This window comes from Peromyscus californicus, unplaced genomic scaffold (genome assembly GCF_007827085.1).
Source record: "Peromyscus californicus insignis strain IS unplaced genomic scaffold, ASM782708v3 Scaffold_6__1_contigs__length_162567912, whole genome shotgun sequence".
NCBI classification, from domain to species: Eukaryota; Metazoa; Chordata; class Mammalia; order Rodentia; family Cricetidae; genus Peromyscus; species Peromyscus californicus.
The window spans coordinates 143,848,149-143,868,646 of NW_026294584.1; the positions used below are offsets into that span (position 1 = coordinate 143,848,149).

The window sequence follows — 20,498 nt, forward strand, 5'->3', positions numbered from 1 at the left end:
CTTCCTCATCTTCCATCTCGTTCCTCTAGCTCTCTCTTCTAGCCCTTCAATCAAGTTCTTTTCCATCTCAGTTTGTTCTGCTCCAGTTCTTACCCATCAAGTTCTTCCATTCTCTTTTCTCTTCTCTGTCTAGTAGTCCTTCTTTGAAAATAAAACTGCCTTTTTATTCCTTTGACCCTTATCTCTCAAAGCTATCTCTTCTTTTGCCATTTCTGGCAAGTGTGCTCGGTTGCTAGGCAACTTGACTAGGCAACTTCTGCCACAGCTAGATGTACCTCTAAGTTGGAACCCTTTAGTTAATTATTAAGGGTGGATCTAAAACTAGAGAGAAGACTTTGGAAAGGAGAATATCGCTATTATTAAATGAGGCAATTACACATAATTTATCTGGTAATCAAGAGAGGTTTATTTCTGGGGTAATTTACAGCCAATAAAGGGTCTGTTACAGGACATGGGAGAGATGAGGTGCAGTCCAGCCTCCAGGACCATGAGGGATCAAGAGAGAGACAAGCACACATGCACCTCAGGTCTTAAGGGGTCTCCTCTTGGCCACAACCCAGGGGTAGGTCATAGGCAGGTACGGCAGTTACTTGCTGCCACACTAGGGGTAGTGTTTCAAAGTCAAGACTGGAACAACTACCCACTACAGGAGAAAGTTAAAGCTTAATTAGTACATCCACCAGGCATTTTCAAACAGTCTGGATGCTTAAGTCTCTTCTTAGAGAGTACAGATGTATCTCTGATAAGATACTTTTGTCCATCCAGGGATGGTCCTGGCCGGATGCTGCTAATGACAATAATTACAGAAAGGCCTGAAATTAAGGGTCCCGGCTGTGTTACTGCACAGAAGGTTATCTAAATATTCATTTAGTAAAGGGGAAATGGTGCCAAAATGAATGATAGAAAAGCTACAGTAGCGCATGAGAAATGCATAGTAGGAAATAGCTAATAATCAAAAGCCAATATCACCAAGACTCCTTGAGTCTCAGCTTGACCTCTGGAAGTCCCTTGGCTTCTCCCAGGTATTATCTTGTCATAATCAGCTGAAATCCTACATCATATATTTTTGTGGCTTGCAGCACAGATTAATCCCTCCTCCCTGGAATTCCCCTAACTCCACTTAATGGGAGCTTTTGACCTCCTTTTAGGGTCACTATTTGCCACCCCAACATGTTGGAAATAATAAATGCTCTTGTTGATTGCAAATGTGACTGATGGTCTTTCTTGGGGGCTTGTCTTGGACCTTAACATATGGTGCATTAGGCATCTGTCTGATAGGCATCAGTGTTGCCCCTGTTTTCAGCTGCACTGGTATGGGGGACTAGTGTGCTGCTAGCCCAGATTCCCCAGTTTCTGCCCAGGCCTAGGTAATTTCTTGGAGCCAATTTTGAAGTTGGTCTCTATTGTCTTCTTGCTTGGGGGGCACAAACAATTTATATTCATCCATGAGCAATATGATAAACATGTATAATGCCCCTCCCTTCTGATCAGTCATTGGTATCTCAGTCTGGTCAATATGGATGTGGGCCTGCATCTTAATTAATAAGTCTCTTCCCAATAGTGGGTATAGGCATTCAGGGATGACCATAAAAGAGTGGGTTACCTGGCTCTTTCCTATGTCTACTTGTCTACTGATCTTTGAGTAGTCCATGAGTACCAGTTCATTCCTGTAGCCCCTTGTACCCAGGGTGGTTTTTGAGACATTTTTGCCTAGGGGTTGTTTTAGAATGGAGTGTTGTGCTCCTGTATCCTCTAGAAAATCTATGGGTTTCCCCTCCACCCAAGGGTTACACAAGGCTCAGGGAGGGGTTCCAAGCCCTATCCCCTTCAATCATTAATTTCTTCCAGTTCCAATACTTTCACTTTTGAGCCCTGTCATCCAGGGCATTCATTCTTCCATTGACCCAACTACTTACAGTAGGCACATTGGTCTTTCTGAAAATGAGGCCTATTGCACATTCACTGCTTCAGGCCTTTCTTTCTACATAGTGAGCATCCAGTAGCCAATGCCTGTCTTCTAACCTCTGGGGTTCTTGATGCAGATAGGACTTTGGTGAGCCCCTGCATCTGTCTTTCTAAAGCCTTCGTGAGCCCCTTAGTCTGTCTATCTTTTGAGGTCTCTCTGTTATTGAATACTTTCTCAGCAATCGCAATGAATTCAGCCAAATTCTTACTTTCAAAACCTTCTAGTCTTGCAGCTTATGGTGGATATCTAGCCCTGACTGGTTGACAAAAGCCAGACTGATTTCAGACCAATTCTCCAGTGCTTCTGGATCCAAGGGTATATAGGTCTTATAAGCTTCTATCAGCCTCCCTAGAAATGCTCCTGGTGTCTCCTCAGGCCCCTGATATACTTGACTAACTTTGGACAAATTGTGGGCCACCTCACAGCAGCCCAGAGACCCCCCCCCCTTAGAGTCTGTTGGTTGATTTTCAGCTTTTCCTTACCTTCCTCCTTGTTGAAATCTCAGTTGGGTTATGTCATAGGAAAACCAACATTTATGAGGTCTGCATTGGTGGTTTATCTTCCATCTGGGCCCAGAACCAATTTTTGAGCCTCCATTATGATCTGCTCCCTCTCCTCAATAGTAAAGAGGACCTAGAGCAGCTAAAAACAATCATGTGAAAAGGATAGAATCCAACAGGTCAATGAGTCTTGCAGGCTTCTCAGAAAACTTAGGATTTTGTAATTGCCGATTATAAAAGTCGCTAGTGGCAAAGGGCTAATGGACTAGATGCTTCCTGATCTCAGCATCAGGTGGGCCCACAGCATGCAATTGAAGGACCATGGTGTCAGCCCCAGCTGGCGGCTCCTCCCTCCAAGAGCAAGTGTGCACGTGTGTGTGTGTGTGTGTGTGTGTGTGTGTGTGTGTGTGTGTGTGGAGTGGGTGGTCTCCTCCATCCCTGCCCCAGTACCCTCCCAGCCCTTTCATTCTGGGGTGCCTGGGGGTAAGATGGTGGGGCAGAAAAGAACTCATCCTCCAAATCACCTGGAGAAGGAAGGACAGGGCACAGGGTGCCCAAGGCTGTGGCCTGCTCTCCTCCTTTAGTTTTCCCAAGAGCACAACCCCATTCCCAATACATACATTTTTTTAAAGTGAAGAATCATCAGCTTTTTTTTTTAAATGAAGAAAACTAACCAGAATTAACATAGCATGGTCAAATTTTATACCCCCTCTGACCTTCTACAACTTACTATATACCCTCAGGTTCCTATCTCTGCTCATCTGGTTCAGTCAGACATTCTTACTTTAGACAACTTCTGCTTTCCTTTTTCTTTTCTTCATTTTTTTCCAGTTTCCTGCCTTCTCTCTTATTTCCCAGACAACATGAAAACTTCTATCAAAGTCCTTCTTGTGGTTTCCTTCAGTAGTCTAGAATATTGTATGGCTATAATATTTTAAACAGCAGCAGACACATACATATACCATAACAAAAATAACTCTAACTTTACATCAACACATAGAAACCTGTACCAACATGAAACATCTAAGACTAGTAGTAGTTTTTTTCTTACCCCAACCAATGATAATTTGTAACCAACCTCTCTAACTGATAACAAATATTTATAATTCACTGGATCCGAATGAACAAAAACCACATATTTTTCTGTGTAGACAAAAGCACAATTTTTCTTAGACAGTGTCAGGACAGAAAGAGATTAGGGGGAAGTAATCAACACCAAGGACCTTGGTCCACAGTGAAGAATTTGGCTCAGGAAGGAAGGGAGGGGGGAATGCAGCAGCTACATGGACAGCCTGTGGGCACAGAGTGCCTGCCTGGCAGTCAGTATCCTGCAAAAAACGATTGCCAGTTTCCCCAGCTGCTGCAACAATCAACCCCAGTTTCTTTATCCGATGTCTGAAGTCCTGCCCCAGTATGCTGCTGCTTGCTAGCTGTCATGACATGGCCATTGCAGCTTAGAAAATACAGGAAGTGACTCAAGTGTTATATAGTAAGCAGTCAAAAAACATAAGGGGGCAACAGAGACCACAATACCACAATTTACCGGTACAGTGAACAAGAAAGAAAGAAAGAAAGAAAAAAAAAAGAAAGAAAGAAAGAAAGAAAGAAAGAAAGAAAGAAAGAAAGAAAGAAAGAAATCAGAAATGGGCACGTCTCCCTGGGGAGTTCCATTTTGTAATAGAAGCAACCTGTGTTCTCATTCAACCAAAGGGACCCTCTGTCCCAGTTCATTCAAAGGCACCCAGTCGTCCCTCTCAAGTGAGTCCAGGATGTCTCCCAGCCCACATGGCAGAGGTGCCTCAAGGGCGTCCACCAGGCAAACTTGAGCCTCCAGACTCAGTTACCTTGAGCTTCCTAGAGAAAGAAACACAGAACAAGGAACAGAAACACAGAATAGTCAGACAATCAGAACAATGACATACCAAGACAAAAAAGTACTCACATTTACACTTACCAGCTGGCCAGGTTTCCAACACTCAAGGTGTCAGGGATCTTGGAGGGGGCTTCCCAGCCAATGCACCATATGTTAGGGTCTGAGAGAAGCCCCCAAGAATAAGCATCAGTCACATATGCAATCAGCAAGAACACTTATTATTTCCATTATGTTGGGGTGGCAAATAGTGACCCCGAAGGGAGGTCGAAATGACCTTAAAGAATCAAGTGGCAGCAGGAAGGCCAGGGTTCTCTGATTATAATGCAGCAAATAGTCCTGAACTGTCACTTCTGGTAGATGAGGTAATCACTGTGTTCAGTGTTGTTAAAATGGATTCAGACTGGCTATTGTGGGAGAGAGAAGTCAGAAAGGCAAGGCGCCAATTACCTACTTAGAACTTCTCAATGAAATAGGGAGACTATGAAAGATTAGCCATCATGCCACCATATTTATAGACAATAACTCTAAAGCATGTTTAAGTATCTTTCATGTTAATGTCATAAGGGACTGAAAAAGAAAAATTGCAAGCCATCAGAAACTGGTGATCCAGACAATAAAATTTCTTGGTTAATACTTCATTACAGAATTTCTGTTAGAGATTTCATGACAAGAATGTTTTCTTACACAATTCTCTTTCTACTGAGGGTTTACTAAGAAGCAATTTCTACTTTTGAGCCCTAATATATAAACAAAAGGATTGTTTTCTGCTGAATTTTTCATTTATGGCAAGCTTTTTCTTTTATGCAAAATAGACTTACCGTGCATGAAAAAAATATGTTAGCATCTGAGAGAAGCCCCCAAGAAAGACCATCAGTCATGTACACAATCAGCAAGAACATTTATTATATCCAACATGATGGGGTGGCAAATAGTGACCCTGAAGGAAGGTTGAAAGCTCTCTTTAAGCAGTTAGGGGGATTCCAGGGAGGAGGGATTCACCTGGTGCTGATTGGTGGAGGAAAGATTAGTCTGGGGGCTGATTGGTTGGAGGCTGTAGTGGTTAGGCACCTTCCAACTGCAGGGTAGGGAAAGCTATCTTTAGCTAGCAGAAGGCTGGGGGTGGGGCTCCTCCTGAGCCAGCAGAAGGCTGAGGAACACCGGCTGGTTGGTTGCCCCTGAGTTGTGGTCTTCCCAAGAACTGCTTGCTCAGCTCCAGCCAGTTCCAGTAAACCTAAACCAAAATTAAGTCCTGGTCCCTGGCAGGGCTTTTAGAAACCTGTTAGGGCTCTGGTCTGGCTCCCCAGTCCTCTCAGTCTCTATGAGTGCAGAGTGATTTCTTACTGGGAAGGCACTTTAATTTTGCAACACTGCTGCCTTTCTCATGGAAGTGGGTTCTCACTGCTTCTTTAGGGAGCACATGGTTTGCTCTTCTCTCTGTCATGACTTCAACGCAGTGTGATACTCTCATCCAAAGTTGATGCCAATGCCTTGTCTCTGGGCTCTCATAATACAGAATCATGAACGATTATCATCCTCTTCTCTTACAGATTACCCAGTCTAAGGAGAGAGAGAGAGAGAGAGAGAGAGAGAGAGAGAGAGAGAGAGAGAGAGAGAGAGAGAGAGAGAGAGAGAGAGAGAGAGAGAGAGAACGAGTTAGAAACTTTGGAAGGAAAGGTCTTTCAGTCTTTTTATCTTCCACAAGGTGGACATTTTTTTTTTTTTTTGTGGCCCCAGATCAGAAGGGGCTAAAAGTTATACTGCTATAACATGGCCTTTGCAATCCAATTTTCTTTAATTCCATATAAGATTGCTTTTATGTATGTGTGTATGAAAGAATACATGAGGGGGGATATTGAAGGTTTTGAGTACTAAGAATAAAATTTTTTTTTTTTTTTTTTTTTGGTTTTTTCGAGACAGGGTTTCTCTGTGTAGCTTTGCGCCTCTCCTGGAACTCACTTGGTAGCCCAGGCTGGCCTCGAACTCACAGAGATCCGCCTGGCTCTGCCTCCCGAGTGCTGGGATTAAAGGCGTGCGCCACCACCGCCCGGCAGAATAAAAATTTTAATGTTAGTTCTTACAAATACAATTCAGTAGCTAAAACATTTACTGTCCATATATGAAAGATACTAAATTTTAAAAGTTACTTCTTCAGAATTCTCATTTATCTGATATAGGATGAATTATTGATGTCTGAATTTTATGAAATAATAAATATCTGATGGGTTAAAAGGAGAAACTGTTTTTTAGGACTTGAGTCTTCTTAGAAATTAAATTTGTTGAATATTTGATGAATCTTATGCAAAGATCACAAATAGAAGAAGTTCCATGGTGATGTGTTAAGTAAGTACTGAAGATTTAGTGAATATGTATGGGCCAATACATGTCCCTTAAGAGATTTTACAAATATGCTTTAATGATCTTCAAATAATCCTATGAGTAAGATGCCTTGTCTGTCACATTTTGCAGGTTAAAAACACATGCTTGACTGAGTTACATAAGCAATAAAACACTATGAGGGCTAACAAATGACCTGGCTCCACTGACAAGGAATTTTATACTCCACTGCTTACTCTTCTGTCTTAGCTCCTTCTCCTGCTACTGTGATAAAACATTCTGACAAAATCAACGTAATGGAGAAAAGGTTTATTTTTAACACATATTTCAGGTATAGTTCATTCTGTGGGGAAGTCAAGGCAGCAGTAGTGTGAGGCAGTTGGTCATATAACACCCACTATCAAGGAGCAGAGAGTGATAAATGCAAGAAGGTCTTCCCCTCCCTCACTCTGCTTACTCAGTCCAAGATCTCAAACAGGAAACAGATATCACTCACCCAGTGACTGGGTCTCCCTACCTCAACTAACCTTTACAGTCTCCAAGCGTATGTTGCTTAACAACCCTGGTAAACATGTAGGGCTTTTGAAATACATGGTATGTGACTCCCTCAAAAAAATGGAATTTTACTTTTATCTCTGAGATAAAGATTGTGTGCCAGGTTCTGAAGATAGATATACATATGATTTCAGCTGAATTTGTAGACTGGAGCCAAATGCATTAAAGATCAAGCTTGATTCATCTGAAATCAAGGAGGCCACAAAGATTAAGTAAGAAATAAATCTTTATATTTTAAAGGTCACTACAATCTTGTGATTTTTATTATAGAACTTAATGATTGGGTTTAGACATAATTTATGTATTTTGTGAAATTAATTTTGAATATATAGTTCCTATTTGGATGTCAAAATAAAAAGAGACATTATAAGACATTTTTCATTTAAAAGAATATGAAACCTTAAATTATCCATATTTTAAATAAACTATAGTCCCTTAATCATCATTAAATTACTAAAACACATGCCCATCTTCTGAATAATAAGATGCTTGACCCAGCCAAATCATTTTTATCATTCATTTTAATTCTTATTTATTATTTAAAATATTTTTCCAACCAAACTATTTTTCTAAACACTATAGTCATAACAGAAAAGGAGAGACATAGAGTTCATTTAAACAAATCAACTTTCAAAGTATTCTAAATACACTGGTGGAAAGCACACAACTGTAAAATAGACCTAACAACATTGACTATTAATGAAAATATCTGGGGCTGAAGAGATGGCTCAGTGCTTAAGAACATTTCTTTCTCTCTCTCTCTTTTTTTTTTTTTTTGCAAAGGACCTGGGTTCATTTTCAGTATCCATGTCAGACCTTAGCAATAAGTAGCCTATGACTCTAACTCCAGGGGATCTAACATCCTCATCTGGCCTCTTTGAGGTGTTTCTTTGGTCTCTTCATGTGAACTCTGAAATTAATAGACATTTATGTGTGTCTCTGGAAGAAAATTAATGCAGCAAATTGGTGCCCAAACAGAGACCCAACAGAACCTAAATGAGTGGTAGAATATCCCACCGTATGGATAGTAAAACAAAGCTGAGGTTGAGCTGTCCAAGAGTAGGCTGTCTGTCAAGACAGTTCCAAAATGGTCATCTTTCCCTTTGAGGAATGGAATGATATGATTCCTTGCTGTAGTGGCCGTTAGAAAGGGAAAAGGATCTGCAGGAGACACCTCCATATTTGCTTCTGATTTGGCAAGGAAAATGGATAAGAAGATGAGGGTCACAGTGGATAGGAGAGAAAAGGGTATTTCCAGGTCACTTAAAAGCTGATGCAACAAGGTTTTGGTTGAGCTTGAGTTCCTATGGATAAACTCAACAGAAAGCCAAATATTATGCTTGTGGACCTAACAGGCTTCAAAGCCTGAACAACTATTTTTTAAAGGACAATGAGTGCATAAAGCCCCACTACAGCTATTGCTGTGAAGGAAGATTTTGTTTGCTGGGAAGCATCTTAGCCATTTCTATAATGGCATGGCCAAGGTTGCCTACAGGTAAGGACTGTGTAGGTACCCAGAGTCCCCAGGTCCATTTGTGGATTTATTGGTCTTCTATAATGATCAGATCACTGTTTCAGGGTGGATGCCAGGTCCAGTTGTGCCTTGGATTCTTATGTTACTAGAATTAGAGACAATGGACAGCAGTGAATAACTACGGTGTAGAATGGTTCAGATTGAAAGGAAGTTGTTCCCTGACCCCCAGTATACTTTATTCCTTTTTCTCAAGCAGGAAAATATGTTGGGGATGAAGATGTTGTCAAGAAGCATCCTGCATATCACTTTTGATAAATTTTGCCTGAGTGTGAAAAATGAAGCCAGATGACTCAAGGACAATGACACTGGATTACTGAGAACTAAATACCGTAACACTTCCATGCATGTTGCTATACCCAATATTACTCCATTTTTAAATGCAAAATTGCTCTAAGAGGTAATATATTTTCATGCTAAGTTAGAATTTTAGAAAGTTCTATTTTGTCTTTGTTTCTCCATCAATTCTGGATCCCAAGCCCATTTGGGTCTGCTTTGGAATGGAGATCAGTGGTTGAGTATTTTAAAGATTTAGAAAAACGTCTTTATGAAACTATCCACACATGTAGAGGATCAAGGACCAAAAATTAATCTGCACAAGAACAAGGCCCAGAAAGTAGAAATTCTTGGGAGTCTCATGGTTGGGTCAAATTCAAATGATGCTTGACAAGACAGTTGAAAAAATACTACAACAACCTATGCCTATGAAAATAAAAACATCAGCTAATAAGTTTAAACTGGAGAGATGGTGCACAGGGCTGCTTAGAAACATAGGGTTCTGGAATGGTAATTCCAGTGAAGCAGCATTACCTCCCTTAGCATTATTGGCCAGGGATCCCTGTGAGGATTGATACATTATACAGGTTATTGTGACAGATATTGGCTACATATAAGAACTAGATGATAATCTCATATTTCTGCAGACCCCACATGCTGTAGTGGTGGGGCAAATTAAAAACAAGATGAGGTTCCTGGAAACTTCATCCATTCTGGATATCATGTGATCCTGGAAGGCCATATGAAGACAATTGGGAACTGAACTCTTATATTTTTGGCTGTGAGCCCAGCTTTTAACAGCTGAGCCATCTGTCACTAGTGATCCTGTTTAACTATGCAACCTCTGTGTTAATGTCATCATCATGACAGGCAAGGTGTGCCCTTTGATTCAATAGTGGCATGGGTGATATAGATGTTACAAACTATGTTTAAATTGGTTTTAAGGTGCTCCTCAGGAGACAATCCATGTTGTGTATCGGAAGAAAGTATAAAAATGATGGCTTGAAAATAATTAATCCCAATGGGGTAGCTGTAACATGAATCTTAAGAGGTCTTATTAATAAAAAACAAACCCAGGATCTAGGTATTGGGGTGAATGCTGAAAGATCAGAGAAGCAGAACAAGCCACAGCTACCTCACCTCTCACCAGCTTCTCAGCTGATCCTGTTTCCTCAAACTGGAAGCCTGAGTCCTCACCCGAGTGGATCTCAACTGAACTGCTGCTAAAAAGCCTAAAAGCTTAAAAGCCTCTAGTTCCTGGTCCTCACACCTTATATACCTTTCTGGTTCCTGCCATCACTTCCTGGGATTAAAGGCATGTGTCTTTCCCAAGCAAGACATGAGATCTCAAGTGCTGGGATTAAAGGTGTGTGCCACCATGCCTGGCTCTGTTTTCAAATTGGCCTTGAACTCACAGAGATCCGGATGGATCTCTGCCTCCAGAATCCTAGGATTAAGGGTATGTGCCATCACTGTCTGGCCTCTATGTCTAATCTAGTGGCTGCTCTGTTCTGGACCTCAGATAAGTTTTATTAGGCTACACATTATATTGGGAGACACAATATATCATACCATAGGTAGCTACTTGTATGGTTTGTCAAATGGGTGTGGTTTGCTTATAAAACTTTTTAAATGCTTTTGCTTATGACCATAGATAACTTCTTTGGCTACACTAATAGGAAAATTATGTGTATAGTTATTGACAGAGACTCAACCAGTTACACTGCTGGGAATAAGTGTCCATTGTTGTCATATATATTGTGGCTGTACTACAGTGGCACAGGATCCAAAAAGTAATCATAATTCCATATTGTCCTCCAGGCAAAACAGATGCCACCTTTGTGAGATTAGCTGTGTCTATTTTCAGGTGTCTAAGAGCCTGACACAACTGGGCTTATGACATTAATATTTCCGCATGGAAAGCGATGGGTTGGAGAGGGTTATTGTTCCTCACCTGAGTTTCCTGTCATTTGTATGCAATTATGTCCTAATTACCTATGATCTTCAGTTTCAAGAGGTGATACAATATGTAGGCTGTGAAAAGTGAGTTGTGGGGTGCTGTATCCATGTAGCTGTGGAGAATTCATCACCCACGATGGGTGAAGACTTTGCAGTGTGACTGCTTGGGAGTCGCTCACACTCTAGCCAGTAACTCCTCACCCTTGGGTTATAAGTAAGCCTAAAAAACTCATGGGTTTCCCAGGGAGGAACTGAGGTGGAATTACAATTATTTTGTGTATACTGTACTTTGGTAATTGTTTCTGAAAGGAATTAATAACCATAACAGATAATTCACTTTAAGATGTACACAACCATAAATCTATTTCCAGGTTATTAAATGCTACATTACCTGTCAGACTCCAAGTGTAGGTGCTTTAGTTGGTGAGTTTTCCCTTACAAAGGTATGTATGTAAAGCTGTGCAGTCATCTGTTGTGAGGTCAGAGGCTGACAGCATGACACAGTTATGTTCAACATGCTCTGTTATCCTGCAATGGTGGAAACACAAAATTCAGATATACTTTATGTGAATAATCTACTAAATGAATGAATCCCATAAGTAAGTGCAAAAGAAGGATCCCATGCAAGGTGGCGATATTGGTGTAATTATTAAGGCCACTCCACGTAGTTAAAAGGAGATTTATTTAATGGCGTAACTTACAAATTAAGGGATAGGTAGGTCGCGGGGTCTGGGGAAGGTGTATCGCAGTCCAGCGGTGTTCTCTGGAGCTCTGCTTGGTCCACCTCTCCAGTCCAGGGTCTCGCAACAGAGAGAGCGCCCGCCGATCCAGATCTCGGGTCCCCAGGCGCCTCCTTTCGCCCCGCCTTGTAGGCGTGACAGTTGACGAAGTCTCAATGGGGGTTGGAACTTCCAGATCAAAGCTGGAATGGCTACCCACTACATCTCCCCCTTTTTGTCTAAATAAGAAAGTTCTAACCTAATACAAGACTATATACAAAGGAATGGTTATCAAATATAGTCCAGGAATAATGAGGGATAATGACCTAGATAAGATGGAACTACAACCAATGCAAACAATATCAAGCAAGAAACACATACTATAATCCAGAGAAGTATAGAGCATAGGTAAATGGCATGTTACAAAGATCATTCCAAAAGGTGTCCTATCCTAAAGAACCTGAATCTAATACTTAATATGTTCTATCTACTAAGTTGTAACTATAACTGCTAGTCTTCAATCCCATCAAAGACCTGAGAAGGAATATAATGGTACCTGAGAAATGGTAGATGGATGCAAGCAACTTTTGGGAATCTTGCGAGAGTAGACCGAGACAGCTGGCAGCCTGGACAGTCACCTAATGTTTCTCAGCATTGTTGGTGCATTCAAATTGGCTACAGGCCTAAAGTATCTGACAGACCATTTTTAGAAGCAGGAATTCTGAAAGACCATCTTACCCTGTCTTGGCAGAGTACAGTGGTCGCTTTCCTTGTGTCCCGCTTGTCCAGAAAGGATAGCATTGCATTTGTACTGTCAGTTATAATAAAATGAAACATGAGAATACAAGTATGTAAGTATATTCTTATATAAGATTATAAATATGAGAAGAGGAAGGAGCAGGTGGCCATGCCTTTAATCCCAGAACCCAGGAGTCAGAGGAAGGCAAATTTCTGTGACATTGAGGGCAGCCTGGTCTATAAATGAATTCTAGGACAGCCAAGACTGCACAGAGAAACCCTGTCTCCAAAAAACAGAAAACAAGCAATCGAAACAAGAATATAAATGAGGTCTACAAATATCACATTGACACAAAGAAAGGTCAAGCAATGATTGACACATGTCAGTTCTTACCTGCTCCTCTTCACTATCTATGTAAAGTAGAGTAGAGTTTTTGGAAGGGCAGGACACTAAACTGTCATTCCAAGTTTTTTTCTCTACACCAATGTAATAACAATTGTGGTAATACGATATCCACTTCTTTTGACAATGACCACAAGGATGTGCTGAAGAAAGATTATTATCTAGAAGCAATATAAAAATTAATTTACATGTTTGCATAGTTTTGAACATCCATGTATAAAATGTAGCTATGCACCCCAGATGCTAGTCCATAGAAAACAAAATGTATGCTCAAACCTACTCAAGCACAGTATCAACCTCTGACCCACAGTTTATGTGTCCACATAAAGCATGTGAACCAAAATCAAATTCTCTCCCCACAAATTTCTTCAAAAACACTAAACATAACCTCTATTCTAGAAGACAGAATTCATTTCTGATGCATCATAGTTCACCAGTAAGAAACTTAAGCCAATTATCAAAACTGTTGAATAATTATTTTACATGATTATTTCTTAATTCATGACAAAAGGGATTATCATCCTTCAATGTATATTTATGAGAATTTAGTGTTCATGTCTCTAGATTATTCTGTTCTAGAAATAAATTACTATCTTTGCATGACTTAAGTTAGGCACGAAATATAATGTGTACAAGCATCAGAACTTTGACAAGCGAGGTATACCTTTCTGACTTGTAATCAGGAAGGAGTGGACCTACTCCCTTGCTTCAGTATTTGGAGAGTTAAAGTAATTCTTAATAAACTTGACATCTAAAATAATCACAACAATTTTAGTTCCTTGGTTTAAAATTTATGTACTATTTAAATTAGAATAATACAGAATGCAATTGCAATTGCTATATTATGAAAATATGATGAAAACTTTGAAGAAACTTAATTCAACGAAATCCTAAAGTTCAACGTACAACCCACCGGAGGGGGGAACTTTCAAAAGTTAATTTGTTTTTCTCAATAAAGTATTTTAAATTGTGCTGTTGAAACATAAAGCCATAATCAGTATACTTAAAAGCAAACATATTATAATATCCTACTATTTATAACTTTGAAAAAATTAGAACAACCATTCCACATTTAATCCACATATGTACTTGAAAGTAAAAGCTATTTTCCTTACTAGGAAGGAGCATTGAAAGATGCTTTGTTATTAAAGAGGAAAGCTCCCTTATAATCTCTCAAGAGCATGCTTACATAGAGAGACAACTCTGGTTGTTATCACCAAGGCAACCAATAAGGCAAACCAGATGATGCCCAGGATCCCAGAGCTTCTCTAGGTGATAAAAATTCTGCAGAGGTAAATGGAAGTAATGAGAGAGAAAACAGAAACAGATGTTCACAGGGTTTACAAAGAAGGGAACTCGGAGAATCAGAAGAAGAAACACACCCCCCAGGCCCTCCTCTATGCTGTAATTGGTCTGTAGGCAATATCATTGCATTTTCATTGAACACAATGATCATACATTCTTACAACAATGTCTGAATGAAAACTGTGCTCACATCTTATAAGGCCATGAGCCAAGTTAGAGCTTCCTTTCCTTCCAGTAAGGAGCCCATTTCCGACTGCATACCAGCCGACACTCCAGAGCAGTTACATTGAAAGGTCCATCCAGTGCCTTACTTTTGCAGTGGCCGTGCCTGCTGATCTTGACATGCTTCTGGGAAGCATTTTGAAGTCTGAACTCCATCAGCTGATTTCCTGCTTGGTTACTGATATGGAGCTGTGAGTGGCCTTGAGTTTCCTTTGCTGCTTTCCTGGGTCCTGAGGCAAGTGGAGTTCTGAACAGATGACTCATGACTCTCTCTCTGCAGCCCAGTGACATGTGCTATGGTGATTCAACTTAAGAAGCTTCATATCCTGATACAGTCACGAAAGGAGGAGCCCAGAGAACTGGAGCTTTTGTACAGTTGAAATATCTAATTTTACCTTGGGCTTTGAACTTATGTGTTATGGTTAAAAAATAAAATAAAATCTAGAATTAATTCTGGCTTTGAGCCTTATAACATGTGACTGTTAAATAGTTATTAGTATTAGGAATCTAATAGCTTTGTTTATTCTTCTAAAACCTAAGTTCAGGTATATATAATATAAAGCATGTAAGGCAGTTAACACCCAGCATGGCATGTCAAGCTCTCAATCTGTGCTCTCTGGGATCAATCAATACGTTGTTATCCAACGATCCGCAGACCACAAATTGGAACACTTAAAATCCACACTTCATCATCAGGTCTCTAGAGGCTGTAGGTTTAATTATATTGATAAGGAAACACAAACACAAGTGGGTGACTGACTCTCCACAGACAACAAGGACAGAACTTTGAGACAATCCTCCAGTGTGTCCCATGCGCTTGGATTTCTCTGGGTTGTTTAGAGGCATCCACATTCCAGTTTGATTCCCTGCAGCAGAACTGTGCCTCAATTGTTCCACATGTAGCATTTACAGTGTCCCCTCAACTGACCGGGCTGGTGGAGACAAGGGAGCAGTGACAAGCTCCCTCTGTTGCCAGAAAGACAGGTCTCCTGAAGTGAGGGTGGAGTTCACAGGAGGCCTGTGGGAGCTGAGCACCAAAAGGTGAAAGTCAGTCACAGAAATCTAGGACAACAGTGATGGTGAACTGAACAGGCTGCACCGTGAGGCTGTGAGAGAGTCAAGAGTGGAAAGGGAGATTTCTCACCAACATGACACTGAAGGTTGAACAGGAAATTCTCATACTTGGCTGATTTTGAAATTAGTTTTTCTCATCACACCTTTACAATATAGGTCACTTTGGATTCTTGTTGAAAGGACATAGTGGTCAACTATGTGTGCTGTGTATTGTGTCATTTTCTGAGTATCTCACAAGAACTGCTATGTGTTCTAGAAAGGTGAGAGAATTAATCACCAAGCTTCCTCTTACAAGAGATTCTTAGAGGGTTTTTCTCTTTATTGAAAAATCACTTTTTCACATATTATATTCTAATTACAGCTTCCCCTCCCTCTACACCTTCCAATTCCTCCACATCTCCCCTCCTATCTGAATTCAAGTGGCATAGCATGTGCCCAGTATGTGGAAGGACTTCCAGCAAAACATCAAACAAAACAAACCAACAGAAATGAAGATATTCCGGTCAATGATGAATCATGTATAACTTTCGTCCCACTGAAGACACTACAGCTGCTACATTTTGCCTATTTTCTCTAATCTGTTTACACAAACATGAGAACGTGCAATGACACATCCCTAAGAATGTCATTGTCATTCATTGAGTAACTAATTGTGGAGTTCTCTGCAATCACCACAGCCAGCAGGTTAATGGTCTGAGGGAAACAAGAAGGAAATTCATCTCAACATGGCTCAACATGACTTAGTAGCCAGTGTTGGTTTAAACTTCTAGAGTTTGATCTTGAGCAGTCTTAGGCATATTCAATAACAACACAACCTAAAAAAAAAAATTTCCTGATGATAATTAACTCAATCCCATGTGCACAGCAAATCTTAAGACATCTTCCTACTGGGTTGTGTGGTCCAACCTCGATATTAGAGCTTCTGAATTTATTGCATATTTTTTGACCTGTTTGTCTGTTGGCTCTTGGATGCCTGCTCTTTTCTGAAGAGAAAATAGAGGGGTAGTGGATCTGTGGGAGATAGGAGGTTGGGGGTAGAGCTAAGAGGAGTGAAGGGAAGGGAAACTGTGGTTAGGATGTACTATATAAGGGAAGAATCCATTTTCAATAAAAAAAGAGACATGACTATATCTAAACTCTTTGTAAAGTACAAGTGACATCTTTCAATAAAAATAGGTTCTATAGATTAACTTAGAAAACAGACTCAAGATAAAAATCAAGGGGGATCCAGTGTAGCTTCAGCCACACAGACACTGAGAAAGTCACCAGGCTATGAGCCACCTCTGATCCCAGCCTTCTGGATGGAAAACAGGTTATCATTTTGAAGAAAACACTTTGTAAGTTTAACATTCCTGGTTCTCCTAGTGCTTATCTGTGAGCACAAGGATCTTCATGCTTCCTACAATGAATCTATCTAAATTTCTATTAATTATATTTTATTTTTATAAATTTTTAAGTGTTCCATATAAGTACTCTATATATGTTCAATTAATTGCTCTTACATATTAGTACAATTAAGATTAAAGCTGTCAAATAATGTAAACCATGCCATATTCATTAATGTTCCTTTTCCTTGTTTGATATAGTTATATCTATTACCAGTATAGACATTGACTTGAAGTTTTAAATTGTATAATCATATATACATATGTACATATATATATATATATATATATATATATATATTATAGAGAGCGTATTTTTATTATATACAATAATATGAGATTTCACTTTTCTGGCATGTAGCGCTATGAAATCTATGTTCAGACAATGATATAACAAAAATATAAAAACCAAGTAAATGATCTAGTATAGCAAGAATAGTTAGATATTATCTTTTTAAATATATGGAAAATTATTTTTTAAATTGTATTAAAATGATAGTTGCATTTTTTTCAAATTGTTCATCTCTCAGGATAGTTCTGTTAAAATAAGTCGCCTTTGGCTTTTATTAGGGGAATGCTGACGAATAATTAAAGATGAATAATTGAAAAGTAACAAAGACTTAAATGTATGTTTTACTATGATGGCAAAATTAGTTCATTTTTTAGGAACTAGCAAAAATGCAGTCACCACTTGACTATGACTAATGGAAACATTTGAAATTCTTCTAAAGATAAGTTCTTTTTCCTGTGAGTGACAGTCTTGGAAATACAAAAAGGAAGAGTAGAAGAGATTATTGAGTGTCCTTAAATAGACAGTAAAGGGGTGCAATATTGATTGCAAAATATTGAATTTAAAAGTTTGTTAGCATCAAGTGTTATATCATAGTATTTCAGAAAGAAAATATAGAATAAACAGTAAAAGTAGAAGGTTGTTGGAACTTTTGATTATTTGAAAAAGAGCAAATGATTGGATTTATAGAGTAAAGAATTATACTGTAAAACGTGAGACATAAATTAAAGAGTATTTAAAGTTAAATTTACAAATTTAAGCAAATTTAGCAAATTCATGTAATGGCACATGATCAATGAAAATATTGTTAAAAGACAAAGAAACAGAAAAAATAGAATTCATGAGATGTGAGTGTTCAAAACTGAATGAAAATTAGAATTAATTATATATGCAAGCAAATGATAAATATCATAGTAATCTAATAACACATTAAATATAAAATAGATGGTATTCAAGTTAAATTAATATGGGTTAATATTTTAACTTTCTTATATTAATAAGAAACTCTCATCATAAGCAAAAGAAAAGATGAAAGTAAAAAAATGAAAAATGAACCAATAGTGTACTATCATAAGATCATAACAACCATTATTGGAGATGAAGAAGAGTATTTAATAATGACAAAATTGCCATGCCAGCCATTAATAATATTTCATTAGGTAGTGTGTAAATAAAAATAAATGAATGAATAATAAAACATTGACTTGGAAGATAGAAGTTTAATACAGAATAGAATAGGACCTAGATACTTCTGCATCATACCTCAGTAAGCATATTAATCTGTGAGGTTAGGGAAATACTTAACCTGGATAGTAAACACAGGAATTTATTCACATACTCACCTTGTGAACCAAGAAGGTTTAGGTTCTTAGATCCACATGGGAAATTTCCTCAGATCTATACTAATATTTCCAAGTGTATTATTAGAAAGTATTTACAGCTGAGCTCTCTACACAGTAGCCATTGTAGGCACCAGCCATGCTTGAACAAGACATTCAAACTGAAGCTATTTGAGTTAAAATTAATTTAAAAATAAATATAACATGAAGTAAGTTCTTCAGTCACACTAGCCGTGCTCACAGTCATGTGACAACATCATTGAAAATTCCTTTCATTTTATTGAAAAAAATCAGTAAATGATCAACATTTTGAAGTAGGTAGTTTCTAAATCTGAAGGATAGTTCTAATAAAGGTTGGGACAAGTAGATTATTATAATGGCTTTTCACAATTATAAATTATAAAAAATATAGCAAAATTTCTCTTACAAAAAACTGATTTATTCAAAGGCAATATTACAAAAGAGATTTTAATATGAACATGAATCCATAAAAAAACACAATCAGAAAAGCAAAACAAGATGAAATTCTTAACAAATGAAACAGAAAGTAGACAACAATAAACTGTACAAAATCATGACCAAGAAAAAAATTGCAACAAAAATTGTCAATAAGAACCAAAGTTATTTTCAGTGAAGAGACAGAAGGCCAAGCTTGGTGACACACATCTGTAAAATCTGCTCTCAAGGGAGAGAATGATTGGTGACAGTTTGATGTCAGTCTGTGCGACACAGGGAGACATTGTCTCCAAAACAAAACAAAGGGTTGTGAGATGGTTCAGCAGGTGAACGTGTTTGCCACCAAATATTTTGACCTGAGTTTGAACCCTGACTCCTACATGGCAGCAAGAGAGAGCCAACTCCCTATACTCTCCCTCCGCTGACTTCTGTACATGTGCAGTGGCATGGGCATGTGCGTGAACATGTGAGTGCACACACACACAGGCATACACACACATACAACATAAATAAATGTGGAAGAGAATTTAAAAACAAAAGGAAGAAACAAAAGACACGTGAAACTGATTAAAGGCCCTTGAAAAAGTATTAAGAAGGTGTAAATATTTTATGTCTGTACTTAAATTTTTTTCATTATATGTTTTACAGACCTAAGATATTGAAATTATATTAATTATTAATAAATCATTTCAGGAACATTACCAAATTCATTTCATGTGGCAACAGTCACCCTGCTACCCAAAGCACTAAAGACTCAAGAAAGAAAGAGAATTACAAACCAATTTCCCTCATGTACATGGAAGCAATAACGTATTCAATAAAATACTTGCAAACTGAATCCAAGGACACATAAAAAGATCATCCACCAGGATCATTCTTCCCAGAGATGGAGGAACGTTCAACACACAAAAATCTGTCAATCCACCATATAAAAAAACTGGAAAAAAAAAACCAAAAAACACATGATCATGTCATTAGATGCAAAAAAAAAAAAATCTTTCACAAAATCAGCACTTCTTCATGACAAAAGTCTAGAGAGATCAGGGATACACAGGACATAGGTAAATATAATAAAGGCAATTTTCAGCCAGCTCGTATCCAATAACAAATTAGAGAGAAACTCAAATTCTGCTAAAATCAGGAAAAAGACAAGGCTGTCCACTCTCTCCATATCTCTTCAATAGAATACTTGAAGTTCTAGCTAAAGCAGTTAGACAACAAAAGGAGATCAAAGGGATACAAATTGGAAAGGAAGAATGCTGTGGGATGGTCTGTATGTCAAATGTGTTGCTGATTGGTCAATAAATAAATCAAATATGGGCCTTGGTGGTTTGTGTTCCTGGAGTTGTGTCCATGCCAGTGGACCATGGCAGTTAGACACAGATGATGCTCACACGCTCCAAAAGAGACTGACATCGCTGTTGCCATTGTTGCTGTTATAGCGGTGGTGGCCACTGCTACTACTATTTCTGGGATGGCTATTTCATAATTGGGTTCTACAGATAGCACAATGGAGACCCTGGCAGCAAAAGTAGCTACCACAGTTAGTTAATCTTTTATTGTATTGGGCATG

The 20,498-nt window shown here is 38.7% G+C and overlaps 1 protein-coding gene across 1 annotated transcript; it reads right to left on the reverse strand.

The window, feature by feature from the left end:
• Positions 1–4,265: 4,265 nt before the first annotated feature.
• On the reverse strand, positions 4,266–14,645 carry LOC128099770 (NKG2-A/NKG2-B type II integral membrane protein-like). The gene is made up of 6 exons (XM_052721590.1): positions 14,445–14,645; positions 14,044–14,122; positions 12,846–13,015; positions 9,570–9,597; positions 4,421–4,499; positions 4,266–4,320 (listed from the first exon to the last, which is right to left on the reverse strand). Exons 1-6 carry the CDS (start codon positions 14,643–14,645, stop codon positions 4,266–4,268), a joined length of 612 nt encoding a protein of 203 aa, XP_052577550.1.
• Positions 14,646–20,498: the final 5,853 nt, after the last annotated feature.